The 12,631-nt window shown below is 35.8% G+C and overlaps 1 protein-coding gene across 2 annotated transcripts in view; it reads left to right on the top strand.

Moving 5' to 3' along the window:
* The window catches only part of LOC142342361 (uncharacterized), a 31,829-nt gene extending 23,405 nt beyond the window's left edge, over nt 1–8,424 (top strand). Inside the window, exons 4-5 of one of the 2 annotated variants that reach the window (XM_075393662.1) lie at nt 7,505–7,710; nt 8,063–8,424. In XM_075393662.1, the coding sequence (XP_075249777.1) occupies nt 7,505–7,707 (203 nt within the window). In that variant the 3' untranslated portion in view covers nt 7,708–7,710; nt 8,063–8,424. Of the gene's footprint in view, nt 1–7,504; nt 7,858–8,062 lie in introns of those variants that run through there. The other variant, XM_075393660.1, reaches the window with a different exon arrangement.
* Nucleotides 8,425–12,631: the final 4,207 nt, after the last annotated feature.

Here is a 12,631-nt window from a genome sequence, read left to right as displayed (position 1 = left end):
CTGGCTTGCCTGAGGCAATAGCCCGACAATTGGCAAAAAAGCTATGTAACTTGATCTATAGGAAAATGTGATAAAAATTGTGGCTGTAATACAGCGTAATTATCCTGTATTTGAGATGTTGGTATCGCGTGCGGTTGAAGTGTTAGCTTTTATTACAACCTGTGAGCATACCACAGCATGTTTTTGCAATGATATTGCAATTGATGACCAGAATCTACCAGGTTTATCGGAATACACAACTAATAAATTTCAGTTGTCATTCTGAGATTCTATACTAAAAGGCAGCTATGGCAATTAATTGCTCTCAAACGAAGTTTTTAGCTATTATATTAGTCCTGCCGGTTTTTTTATGCGACTTTTCGCTTGACCCATTTTTCGTCCCACCCATTTGACCTTTCGCCCTCCAAAACGGGATAAACGGGTAGCGGCCAGCTTTAAGTGATCTTAGAGCCTTTCTGCTCACTAGACTCAAGTATGCGATACACAGAACAGAAACTTTTTTTGAGACTTATATTTATGGTGTGAAGGGCGGTTCTTTGAGGTTGAAGAACTCCCCCCCCCCCCTCTGTCGCCCCCCCCCCCCATCAGCCCCCGGTGCCCCCCCCCCCTCCGGTGGCTAGCTCCTTGGTCGATTGAGAGCAATTCGCCCGACGTTAGTCGGTTGCTCTTTACGAACGGAAGTCGCAGAACAGATCTGAAAGTAGTATTGGAGCAGTGACCATTTATGAACAATCTTGTCGGAATCATATTTTTCAAGATGATGAAATTCTGAAACGTAGTTCTTTGGTGATATTTTTTTTAAAAAACCACAATCCTTATTAAGGCTATCTTGAAAGCCTTAATAAGGCTTTGGAAACTAAATACTTTGATCACTGATTTTTTGATATCAGCCTCTTTTAGTCGGTTTATGGAGCGGTTTTGGATGTTTAATTGCACTCAAACAAACTTTGTAGCAATTATGTCAACCCTGTCGGTCTTTTTTCTCTGCAGTTTTTTGTTCTACTGATTCTTGGCGTGATTTTTTTTGTCTGAGCATTTGATTTTTTGTCCTCAGGAGTGGTGTAAGCAGGAAAAGACCCAAGGACAAGACCCGAGGACATCAAGTCTCTTGAGTTGTTCTCTTAGAGCATTACTTGTCTATAAGTGTACAAATCACTGAAGCTGCAGAGATCAAGTTATGGTGTGAGGGGCTGGTTTTTGTAGATCCAATCCATTTTTTCATCGCTGCAAAGCAATAGCTGGGGCTGTTATTGGCGTTACCTTTGTTTTTTTATATATTTCGAATTGTATTAGGGCGCTGTCCTTTTTTAAGATGTGTTCCCACATTTTTATGATTTTTGAAGTCAAATCAGAGAAGTGATTTTAGTCGCGTTGTTTTTCTTTGTTCACATGCGGCACTTTGACTGATTTTTTCTCTATTTTCAATTTTCTGATCAGATTTTAAGTGGGTTTCCCCGCTCGATTTATTGTGCGTTCTAGGTCTAGTCGTCTGTTGGGTCATTTAAAAATTTTGAATTGTGTCAAGACTTGTCCGGCTATGGTTTTTTTTCTTCGTCAGGATTTTTTTTCGACCGTATGCTTTTTGCTTATTCGTTTATACAATTTCGACTAATTTGACTGCGTGACATCTTCAGCGAATTTTTTATGACCTCACTCTCACAAATGACTTCACCGCTCTCAAATTGATTTTCCTTACTTTAATTCAAGGAGATAAGGTGAGATGAGCGCGTGCCACTTTAACTGAAGTTATTTAAGAGCAGCTAATAGAAGCAGCAATACAGATTCTTGATCAAAATATAACGTCTCCGCATTTAGTGATAACAGGGAATCTTTCTGTTCTTTTACTATCATTTTATGATCTTTTTGAGACTGCAGATCTACAACGCTATCGCTGCTACGTTGTTTTATTTTTTTTCACCTCTTTAATTTAAACCTAAAGTGGCCTCCTTTAGGCCCAACTAGCTACCGATAAAGAAGACTGCTTGACTGTCGTTTAAGAGCAAATCGCCCCACGTTAGACGGTTACGTTTTCTTGTTTATACTGCAAGAAGGGAGTTTTGTTAATCAATAGCCGCCGTCATCCTCTCAAACGGCTATTTTTTTTTAATTCGCCTAACCTTTTCATCACGTTTTTCGTTTTACATAAATCTCGATTTTCACGTTTGACTTCTGACCTACCTCACTCAATGTTTCAACTGAATGGATTCTAAATTCTTTCAAGCATTGAATTACGCAATGTGAATGCCGTCAATATCAAAAGAGCAAAATCAAAAGAGGTGGGATAAAGCCCAGTCATTGGGCCTTAGGTTATCAAAGTTCATTAGAGCGATTGCTAGCTGACATTGTATTAAGTTTATTGGCTTTCAGTTTAGAAGCTGAAGTAAGTATAAGTTTAGAATCTAATTGAAACTGCACACTAAATTAGAACAATTGTTAAAACTTAGGAAAATTTTTTGTCAATTTCAATCTTTCTTTTTTGTTTCTATCCCGATGTGAGTCTAGCGCGTCAACGGTGGCTGTTTTCCGGCACTCTGCCGGCTATGTTTTTTTTTCAAACAGGAGGCTTCACAAGTCTGCGGTTAGTGTGGAGAACTGACTATTTATGTGTAATGACAATTTTAGTGGTCTTATTTTTCGAGCTGATAAAATTACTGGAACCTGGTTCTTGGGCTTGATTTTTCTTAAACCATATTTTTAATTGAAGCCACCTGTTAAGCACCTCAACGATTTCTGTCTGTATACTGTGTTGCTCAATGATGGTTGGATTAACGCAAAACGGGCTGCTGAAGGGTTTATCCGCGGAAACATTTTAGCCCTAATAATTACTGGAAAATTGAATAATTGGAGTGCTTTTCTATCTGCTTCGAACGCCCGTTTATTTTACATTGGTTAAGATTGACTGAAAAATAGGAAAACGTTTCACAAAAAAATTTATGCATATTTTTAATCGGCTATTATAGTGACCCTATTTTTGTGTTTTGCTTTTCTGTAATTCACAGCTTGTTCAACATTTTGCGTGAAATCTTTTTGATCTCTTTAGGCTGGTTTTAATCTTTGCTCATTCTGCTCAAATTGCTAAACAGCACTTGCTCAGTGAAGCAATCTAAATTGAACGGAGTCATAGGAACGAAGTCAGGAGTAAAACGGGATAAACTCAAAGATCAATTTTAGATACCCCGTGCTTGAACTTTGTTCTCTTACGTCTATTACCATCTCTAGTGTTTTTTGGTACTGATAACAGCCGCATATATCTCCTCATTAAGAAATGGGAGTATGTCTAACTATGGAATGGCATCGAAACAGTTCGAACTTCAGAAATATTTTTGTACAATTACCGTTTTTCATTTTCTGTTCTTTCAATCCCAGTCGGGTTTATGGGAAGCAACCGGGTATGTTATTCCTTGGAAGTGGTTACAATTGTTAAGCAGTTGTTAAGTGGATCGGAACAAAAAACAATGTATCTGTTTGGAGAAAGTGCAATAGGAAATAAGAAAAGTCGCGGAAAGGTTTTTAATTGTTCCGATCCACTTTAGTGAGGGGAGGAGCTATATAATCAACTAGGTTTTTTTGTTCGATTAAAATTCGCCGATCGATATATTGATCGTACAGGACTGTGAGTGGTATCATTAGAAAGCTTGTTGAGCGTAAAATTTCAAAATAAAAAGATTGTGGAATTTTGCTTTTTCCAAGGAGTTGCGAAGGTTTAAAGATTTGTGCCTAACTTCCGTTGTTTAATTGCTCTCGAATGAGAAGCAAATATTGAAATTATGTGTCTTTTTTATGAAAATTTTTGCTTAACCATTTCTGCGCTTTTCTAGAATAATGTTTCACTTTTGAAGTGACTTTTTCACGCAGTCCTTGATTTTGAGTGATTTTAATTGCTCTCACGCCCAAATAAAGTCTGCTAGAGAGACGATGACAAGGCCCTGATAGCCGAGTGGTCAATGCCTGTGACGGAATCGGACTCTGGAGGTCGGGGTTCAAACCCTTAGTCTGTTGTTTTTGCACCCAGAAATCGAAATTTATCAATGTTATAGCCCTTGAATTAAATTGCGCCGCCTGTCTTTTGGAAGCAATTTTTCCTACCTTTGTCGGTTTATGTTTTGTTTACTTTTTTCGTAATTTCTGCCTAAATTTTGATTAATTTTTGCTAAAAAGATGAAAACTGTTCATGTTAGTCGCTTTTTACATGAAGTTACGGAGGTTTAAGTTTACGGAGATTTAAAGATTTGTGAACGTTAGCCTAACCTTCGTTTTTTTGTTCTTTTTTCGTAATTTGTGATAAAATTTTTAACGGTAGTCCAGTTGATTTTACGTTTAAAGATCGAAGAGAATTGGTGAATTGTTTGAACCAGCTTCTCTGGCAAAATTTTCAGCTAAAGTTTGCAAAATTTAGATTTCCATGTTCATTAAAAATGTCGCCCAATATGCCTATATGACCCAGTTTGTTCAGTTTGACTGGTGGTGCAGACATAAAATTTGCGGTCAAAATCTTTTGCACTCGCTCAGGTCTGGGCCTTTTTCCTCCGGTTTCTATGAAAGTTTTCTTGCTTTTTAGGGTTCAATTAATAAGAGATTCCTTTATGTTCCAATGAGGTCCAATGAAAAAGCGTTTTTTATAATTAAAGCTATTGATTTTTTATGGCTCCGACTTTATCCGTAAATTTTTTAATGAAGTCTTGAGAATAGCCAGCATTTGTCTGCTTGTGTTCTGATTGAGTATTATTGGTCAAATGTCTAGTCCGGTTTCTATGGAACTGTTAAAGAAACTATCTAATGCTTTCAGTTGATACATATTTATTTTTGTGGTAATATAACTCGATAAGTATTCAAAATTCATATTTATTTTTGATTTAGTGACTTTTTGGCGAAGTTAGCTATATCGGTAACTTTTGGCATATTTTTTGTTTTAGAGAAGCTGTAAGAGAAAGGCAGGTTTTGTTCCGGTTGTGCAATTTTATAGTTCAAAAGTTTTTTGGATTGTAAAGGGGCACTGTATATATATTTTATGAAAAATACTTTTGCCTTTTTGTTTTTTTTGTGTTAGTGGCAGGCCAGAATGGTTTCAAATCAAACCCCAATTATTGAATGGTCAAATATAGGCAAAGGGAGGTCAATAAAGATACGTAAAAATCAGTGAAAAGTATATGTTTTTTGGCTTCAACGCCGTTTGCATAAAATTGATCTTGAAATCTCGAATTCCCTCTTTATTCAGTGTTAATGTGTAGTGTTTTGACTTTGTCTCACTAATAACGTGTACAATCGGCTTCCAAAGCAGTAAACTATTTACCATTTTCAAGTTAAAAGCTTACAGTTATGTCTTCACCACTTTCCATCTTGTTTCAACCTCCTAGCGTAGTCTCCGTCAAAAGAGGTCGCATTCTTTTTTCAAGTGCACTAAAATTGTCTTTTATTGCCGTGATTTGAATAATGGTTTAGTTATTCAAACTACGAGTTTAATTATTTTTTATTTTGACATTTTAGTTTTTGATGTTCTCTCTTGCAGTCTTGTCCGATCATCACACTAATGGCACAGAACAAGCGCATATAACATTAATGGCTTTGAAATAAGGCGCAATTGATTATTTTCAATAATTTAGTAAATAGATTCTGATCTGATAAGCTCCGTTTCCTCGCAAAATTCAAGTAACCTTTTTAATTTTTGTCTGTATTTGTTCTGTTGGTAGTCGTATGAGATTCTCGATCATGGAAGGTCTCATTGACTTGTTTGAAGGTATAAACGAAAGTCTCATTGATTTGTTTGAAGGTATAAACGAAAGACTTCAGTTTATAGCTAATTGCTCTCATGACTTTGAATTTAATTGTTTGCGAAAAAAGGAAACGTATTTTCTAAGTTTGCCTTTTTTCTACCTACTTATTAATTATTCTAATAAAGACATGTCCCATATATTTTATGATAAAATGGAAGTCATTTGGTTTAGTCTATTCATCATCTGATGCTATTTTGACTTTTACATTAAGATTTTTAAAGAAAAGATGGATAGGCATTTAGTTTTGGCCGTAAGTAATGCTTGTTGTTCTTTGTTTTGATTTTGTGGTTTGTCTTGTCTCTTAAGCTCCTTTATGGTAGTTGTCATCGGCCCTCTTGTTTTCTATCTTTTTTGATAAGTTTTCTTACTTTTTCTCATCTGGTGGACACTGAAGTCAAAAACGTGGTTGAGCGGGGTCGGAGCATCATGTACAAACGCACATTTCCAAGCCTTCTTCTTGCTCTTAGTTTTAATTGCTCTCAAACTAAGTTGTAGCATTGTTTTCAGTCCTGCCTTCTGTTAATGCAATTTTTTTGATATATAAATTTTTTTGACGTTTTGACGTTTTGTCCTCAAAAAATAGGAGAAGCAATGAAAGTTTGTTTAGATGACCTAAAATTATTTTGTAAAGGTCAGTTATTGGCGATCTGGACGCCCCCTTCTAATTCAAGCCCTGCACTCGACCCCGCCGAGACCCCCATTCCAATGAACCTCGCTCCTAACTGCCCCGCTCCAACACCCCTCCTCCCCCCCATGCAGGTCTCCCTAAGCTCAAGCGGGCGACTACTGAAGCCAACCGCTCTCCGGTCGGTTAAAGTTAATTCGTCCAATTGTTTTTTTTCTATTTCTCTCCTCAGATATATATGTTTAATCAGACACAACCGGTTACCTACTTTTTCGTTGGTTACTTAAAACTGATTACGGTTAAATTTTCACTTTTTTAGGTTTTGAATGCTTTGGGAAGAAATCAATATTTGGTTAGAATTTTTCGAAATGATTTAGTTTTAGCTTTTAATGTTGTATGACGATACGATTAGCCCCAACTTTTTCACAGAAAACGTGTTTTAAAAATATCTATCTATATGAACAAAATTGAAATTTTGTTCCTCTGACCGTTGGATTTCGAGACGTTTTGAACCGTTCTTTTTTAGCTAAAAATTTCCCATAAATTGTCACGATTGATGCATCTTCTCTTTAAGACAGATTGTTAGGCATATTCGTTAATTTACTTAGGCAATCGTTCGTTTTACATTTAAAAAGTTCTGCTTAGCGTAAGAAACCATTCTTTAAGCTTTCATCAGCTAAGTTATTGTAAGCAATGCACAATGCAGGAAGAACTCCTCCTGTTCATCAAGAAAATGCCTGAAGTGGAATTGGGTTTGAGATGACTATATGCTCTCACGTTCCAGGATTTGTTCTTATGTCTGCCACTTACAGCCTCTCAAGACATGGAAACATTTTGAAAGACCTCAGATGCTGTAATTTAACTAGTTTTTTGAATGAAAATAAAATTGAGGCCAATACTGATTACTTTGTTGTTTTGTCTGCGGTGAGTCAGCGCGTAATTCCGAGAGCTCTTTTTTCGCTTTTGTGCTAACGATATGACTTAGATTTCATTTTTGAATTAACCTTATTTGTTAAACTGATAACTCTTTGGGTTCACACCAACAGTCGAAAGTCTCCAAATTAATTTACTCACTATTGTTTACTCAATCACATTCAGCTGATTTTAGGTACACACTCTTCGAAACGCCAATCCCCACCTCGAGGTGCCAGAACTTCTGGAAGAGGTGGATCCCCTCCCCCCTCGAGACGACCCAGAGCCTCACCATCTCCGAGACGCAGAGGAGGCCCTCCTCCTCGGAGATCTTCACCAGGAGATAGCAGGAAGAACAGACGGAGAGGAAAATCCAGCAGCTCCTCGGGATCTAATTGAAGCGTAGTTTTGTTCAAACTTCCTACAGTTTTACAACTCGTCTTTTCAAGTTTTAGGCGCGAAGTAGTCAAAAGTTAAACGATTTTGTACTCAAGTCAGTCATGGTTGTATTACCCAAAGAACAAAAATAAATTTACAAATTGTAAGACGCTCCATTCCTTGAAAAAATGATTGGGCGCGAACAGAGAAATGCCTTACTGCTTTATTACTAGTGGTAATGTGGAATGTGTTTCGAGATTTATATATTAAGATTTTTTACGATTTTTAGCTATTTAAAAGAAATGCAAATCTGAAAAATTTCTGAAAAACTGAATTTAGGAATCGCTAATGAAAAATTCTTGGTTGTTTTGTTCAGGTCATTAATGCTTTGCAAACAACGCTAGTTGAAAGGATCGAGTTGCTCGACATCTGACCGTGCTGTGATCGAAAATAGCTCAGTGTGGAAACAGATCTCGCTGTCATTTTAAATTACAGCGTTCTAACTGCGTGCTTTGTCTTCTCTGAGTCAATTCAAGTTTTAAGCATATTATTTACGGTGGAGTAGCACAAAAACTGTTTTTTCTACAGATAGTATTGAAAAACCATGGTTTAGTTGCGAAATCTGTTTGCCTGAAAATATTGCACAGTTTGTTTGATTTGAGCTTATAAAGTTTATACTCTTGCTATTTTATCTGTCTTACTTTATTTTCATGTGCAATGTTAATAATTTTGTCCCGTTTTCTATTACAGAAGAGAGCAAGGATCTGTCGTGTTATCAAGGTTCAAAATAATAAAAATCAGGCCCAACTCACTGGTTAATAGCCGCCCTCATCTTCTCAGCCGGCTATTATAGCGCTCCTATTTTTTTTACGACTCGAAGAGGAGTATTGGAGAAGTCCTTTTTTTAATCAATTTTTGGAGTGAATTTGAAGCGGGAAATGAAACGCGTGAAAAAATTTGGAGTGATTTTGGTGCTGAACAAAAGTGAAGAGCGGAGCGAAAAGAGCGGAGCGGAGCGAAAAGTGAAGAGCGGAGTGGTTTTTGTTCATACCGCTGTTTTTGAGAGAGCGAGAAATTGATGTGTGAAAAAATTTTTAAGCGAGCGAAAATTTTTTTGTTCACGTGCGGCTTTTAAAAGCAGGTTTTTTGCAACTTTTGATGGTTATGAGGTTTGATTATGATATTGTATTGGTTTTAGGTTTGTTTTGATAGGAATTGAAGGTTTCAAGTAGTTAATTTGATTTTTAATGCTAATTTGGAGGTTTTTGATCAGTTTTGCTGATTTTTAGACGAAATTTAATGATTTTTTTTTACCCGTTTTTTTGTTTTACGGCTTTAAGTGGGATTTGAATAGAAGCTTGTTACTTAAGGAATTGTCAGATACCAATTGACTATAGTTTTGTTGGTATAAATCATTTTTTTTCTAAGGAAAAATGATCGAAAAATTGAGAAATTTTTAACAATTTTTCTCATTTTTTGCAGTTTTTCTTTTTTTAATCTTACACAAGTGTCTTTCCCACCCTATTATAACTTGCCCATTGTTTTTCGAGTTTTTCATTGCTCTAACTGCAACAAATCCTTATTCGGCTTTATGTTTCCTTGTACTATTAAAAAAACTCATCTAGTTTTTATAGTTTTTTTTGTTGAATTTGTTTTTGAATGCCGTTTCTCTTCCTTAATTTTTTATGGCATTTGTGGAGGTTTAGGGTTCATAATAGTTGTTCTAGTTAGTTAGTAATAAGTATGGGCAATTTTGGATATGAATCTTTTTGTTGAAATATGACAAAAAATGGCGAACATTGGAACTAATTTTCTTATTTTTTTCTGCAGTTCGGGTTTTTTTTCTGTTTTTTGAGACAAGTATCATAGACTATTTTTACTTGTTTATCGTTTTGCGAGCATCTGGATGCCCTATTGGCTGAAAAGAATTTTTCTTTGGATTTATATGCTTTTGTAATATTAAGAAATTTACTAACTTTTTCCAGTTTTTTAGTGCAAGCTGTTTCATAGAGCTTTTTTTCATAATTTGGCCTCAAGTATTCTTATAACATTCACTTAAGTGGATTTAGTAAGTACTAGTTGTTTTGATGAAGTAGTTTTGGCAGAGATATTTATTTCGGGATCTCAAGTTATGACAAAATTTGATCAGATTTTTATCATATTTTAACAGATTTGATTTTTTTGTTTTTACTTTTTTGTTTTATGGTTTGGTTTCGAGAAAATCATAAATTAGTGGAGGCAAGTTTTTTCTAATGAGTAGTTGGATGGCGGTTAAATAGATTTTCACTTCGAGTCGTTTCCGGAATTCTTCCGGCTATGTTTTTTACTTAGTCGAATAAAAAAAATGTTTCGCTTTACCTCATTTTGCCGCCTTTTCAACATTTTGCGTGAAATCTTTTTGACTTCTCTAGGCTAGTTTCCCTCTCCTCTCATTCTGCTAAAAGTGAATTTGAACATCAGTTGCTCAGCAAAGCAATTCAAAATGAACAGAGTCAGTATAAAAATTGAAGTCAGAAATAGAAACGGGATAAACCAATAAAGCCCAATTTTAGATGCCCTCTATTTGAACGTCGTTCCTATAAGTCTTATTTACCATCTCTAATGCTTATTGTTATTGATAGTAGCCCCTGTAGCCTCTCTCTAAGAAACAGAAGTATGTTCAACTACGAAATGCCATCAAAATAAATCGGACTTAAAAAAATGTGTACTAAAATTTTTTTGTTCAATTTCTTCTGTTATTTCAATCCCAATCATGCTTATTGGAATCAACGGCGGCTATTTTCCGGCAATCTGCCGGGTATTTTTTTAGTTTACTTTCATTTTGAAGTAAGACATGAGTGGTGTTATAAGACAACTTGTCGAGCGTACAGTATTTTATTCGGACAATATTTCGACTTTGTTCGAAGATTTAGATTGTACTGGGGCAATGTCTTTTTCGGAAATCAGAAGTCAAATTAGAGTAGTTATTAATTGTCGCCTCAGCTTCTCAACCGGCTATTATAGCGCTCCTAATTTTTTTACAGTCCAAGAACTGGATTGTATTGGTGCTGTCTTTTGTATTTTTTAAGATGTTTTCACACCTTTTTTCATGACTTTGAGTTTTCAAAACGGAATATACAGGTAACGCTCACCGGGCATCAAGTTTCATTAGAGTCCCTTAGCCGCGTTTAGTAGTCGTTCAACAACATAGAGTTGTGAAGCTGCTGGGAAAGCCGTAATTCAAGGTTAAAAGGTCATTTTTAATAGCCGCCCGCATCTTCTCAGCCGGCTATTATAGCGCTCCTATTTTTTTTTACTTAGTGCAACAAAAAATGTTTTGCTTTACCTCAGTTTGCCGCTTTTTCAACGAAATCTTTTTGACTTCTCTAGGCTAGTTTCCCTCTTCTCTCATTCTGCTAAGAGTTTTGAACATCAGTTGCTAAGCAAAGCAATTCAAAATGAACAGAGTCGGTATAAAAAATTGAAGTCAGAAATAGAAACGGGATAAACCAATAAAGCGCAATTTTAGATGCCCGCTATTTGAACGTCGTTCCTATAAGTCTTATTTACTATCTCTAATGCTTATTGTTATTGATAGTAGCCCCTGTAGCCTCTCTCTAAGAAACAGAAGTATGTTCAACTACGAAATGCCATCAAAATAAATCGGACTTAAAAAATGTTTTTGTACAAAAATCTTTTTTTTTCAATATCTTCTGTTATTTCAATCCCAATCATGCTTATTGGAATCGACGGCGGCTATTTTCCGGCAATCTGCCTGGTATGTTTTTTAGTTTACTTTCATTTTGAAGTAAGACATGAGTGGTGTTATAAGACAACTTGTCGAGCATACAGTATTTTATTCGGACAATATTTCGACTTTGTTCGAAGATTTAGATTGTACTGGGGCAATGTCTTTTTCGGAAATCAGAAGTCAAATTAGAGTAGTTATTAATTGTCGCCTCAGCTTCTCAACCGGCTATTATAGCGGTCCTAATTTTTTTACAATCCAAGAACTGGATTGTATTGGTGCTGTCTTTTTGTATTTTGTAAGATGTTTTCACACCTTTTTTCATGACTTTGAGTTTTCAAAACGGAATATACAGGTAACGCTCACCGGGCATCAAGTTTCATTAGAGTTCCTTAGCCGCGTTTAGTAGTCGTTCAACAACATAGAGTTGTGAAGCTACTGGGAAAGCCGTAATTCAAGGTTAAAAGGTCATTTGTAATAGCCGCCCGCATCTTCTCAGCCGGCTATTATAGCACTCCTATTTTTTACTTAGTGCAACAAAAAATGTTTTGCTTTACCTCAATTTGCCGCTTTTTCAACGAAATCTTTTTGACTTCTCTAGGCTAGTTTTTCTCTTCTCTCATTCTCCTAAAAGTGATTTTGAACATCAGTTGCTCAGCAAAGCATTTCAAAATGAACAGAGTCAGTATAAAAAATTGAAGTTAGAAATAGAAACGGGATCAACCCATAAAGCCCAATTTTAGATTCCCGCTATTTGAACGTCGTTCCTATAAGCCTTACTTGCCATCTCTAATGCTTATTGGTATTGATAGTAGTCCCTGTAGCTTCTCTCTCAGAAACGGAAGTATGTTCAACTACGAAATGCCATCAAAATAAATCGGTTTTGAATGTTTTTGTACGAAATCTTTTTCTATGTCTTCTATTCTTTCAATCCTGATCATGCTCATTGGAATCAACGGCGGCTATATTACGGCAATCTGCTGGGTATGTTTAGTTTTTGAGAACAGAATATTGTGATTTTTCACATTTTTTGTTTTTCTGAAGTTTTTTGGATCAGTCTAAAATTGATGTTTTGGTACTTCAAAATTAAACACGCAACTTTATGCTAATTTTTATAATTTTAAGTTTTTGAAATTATTATCATTTTTTGAGGTTTTTCAGCTCTTGTTGTCAGGAAACCTCCTCTTGGGTATAATAATAGGTTATTGCATAATTTTG

The sequence above is a fragment of the Convolutriloba macropyga genome, chromosome 7 (assembly GCF_964194025.1).
Source record: "Convolutriloba macropyga chromosome 7, txConMacr16.3, whole genome shotgun sequence".
Taxonomy (NCBI): domain Eukaryota; kingdom Metazoa; phylum Xenacoelomorpha; order Acoela; family Convolutidae; genus Convolutriloba; species Convolutriloba macropyga.
This window is presented reverse-complemented; position numbering and strand designations above follow the sequence as displayed.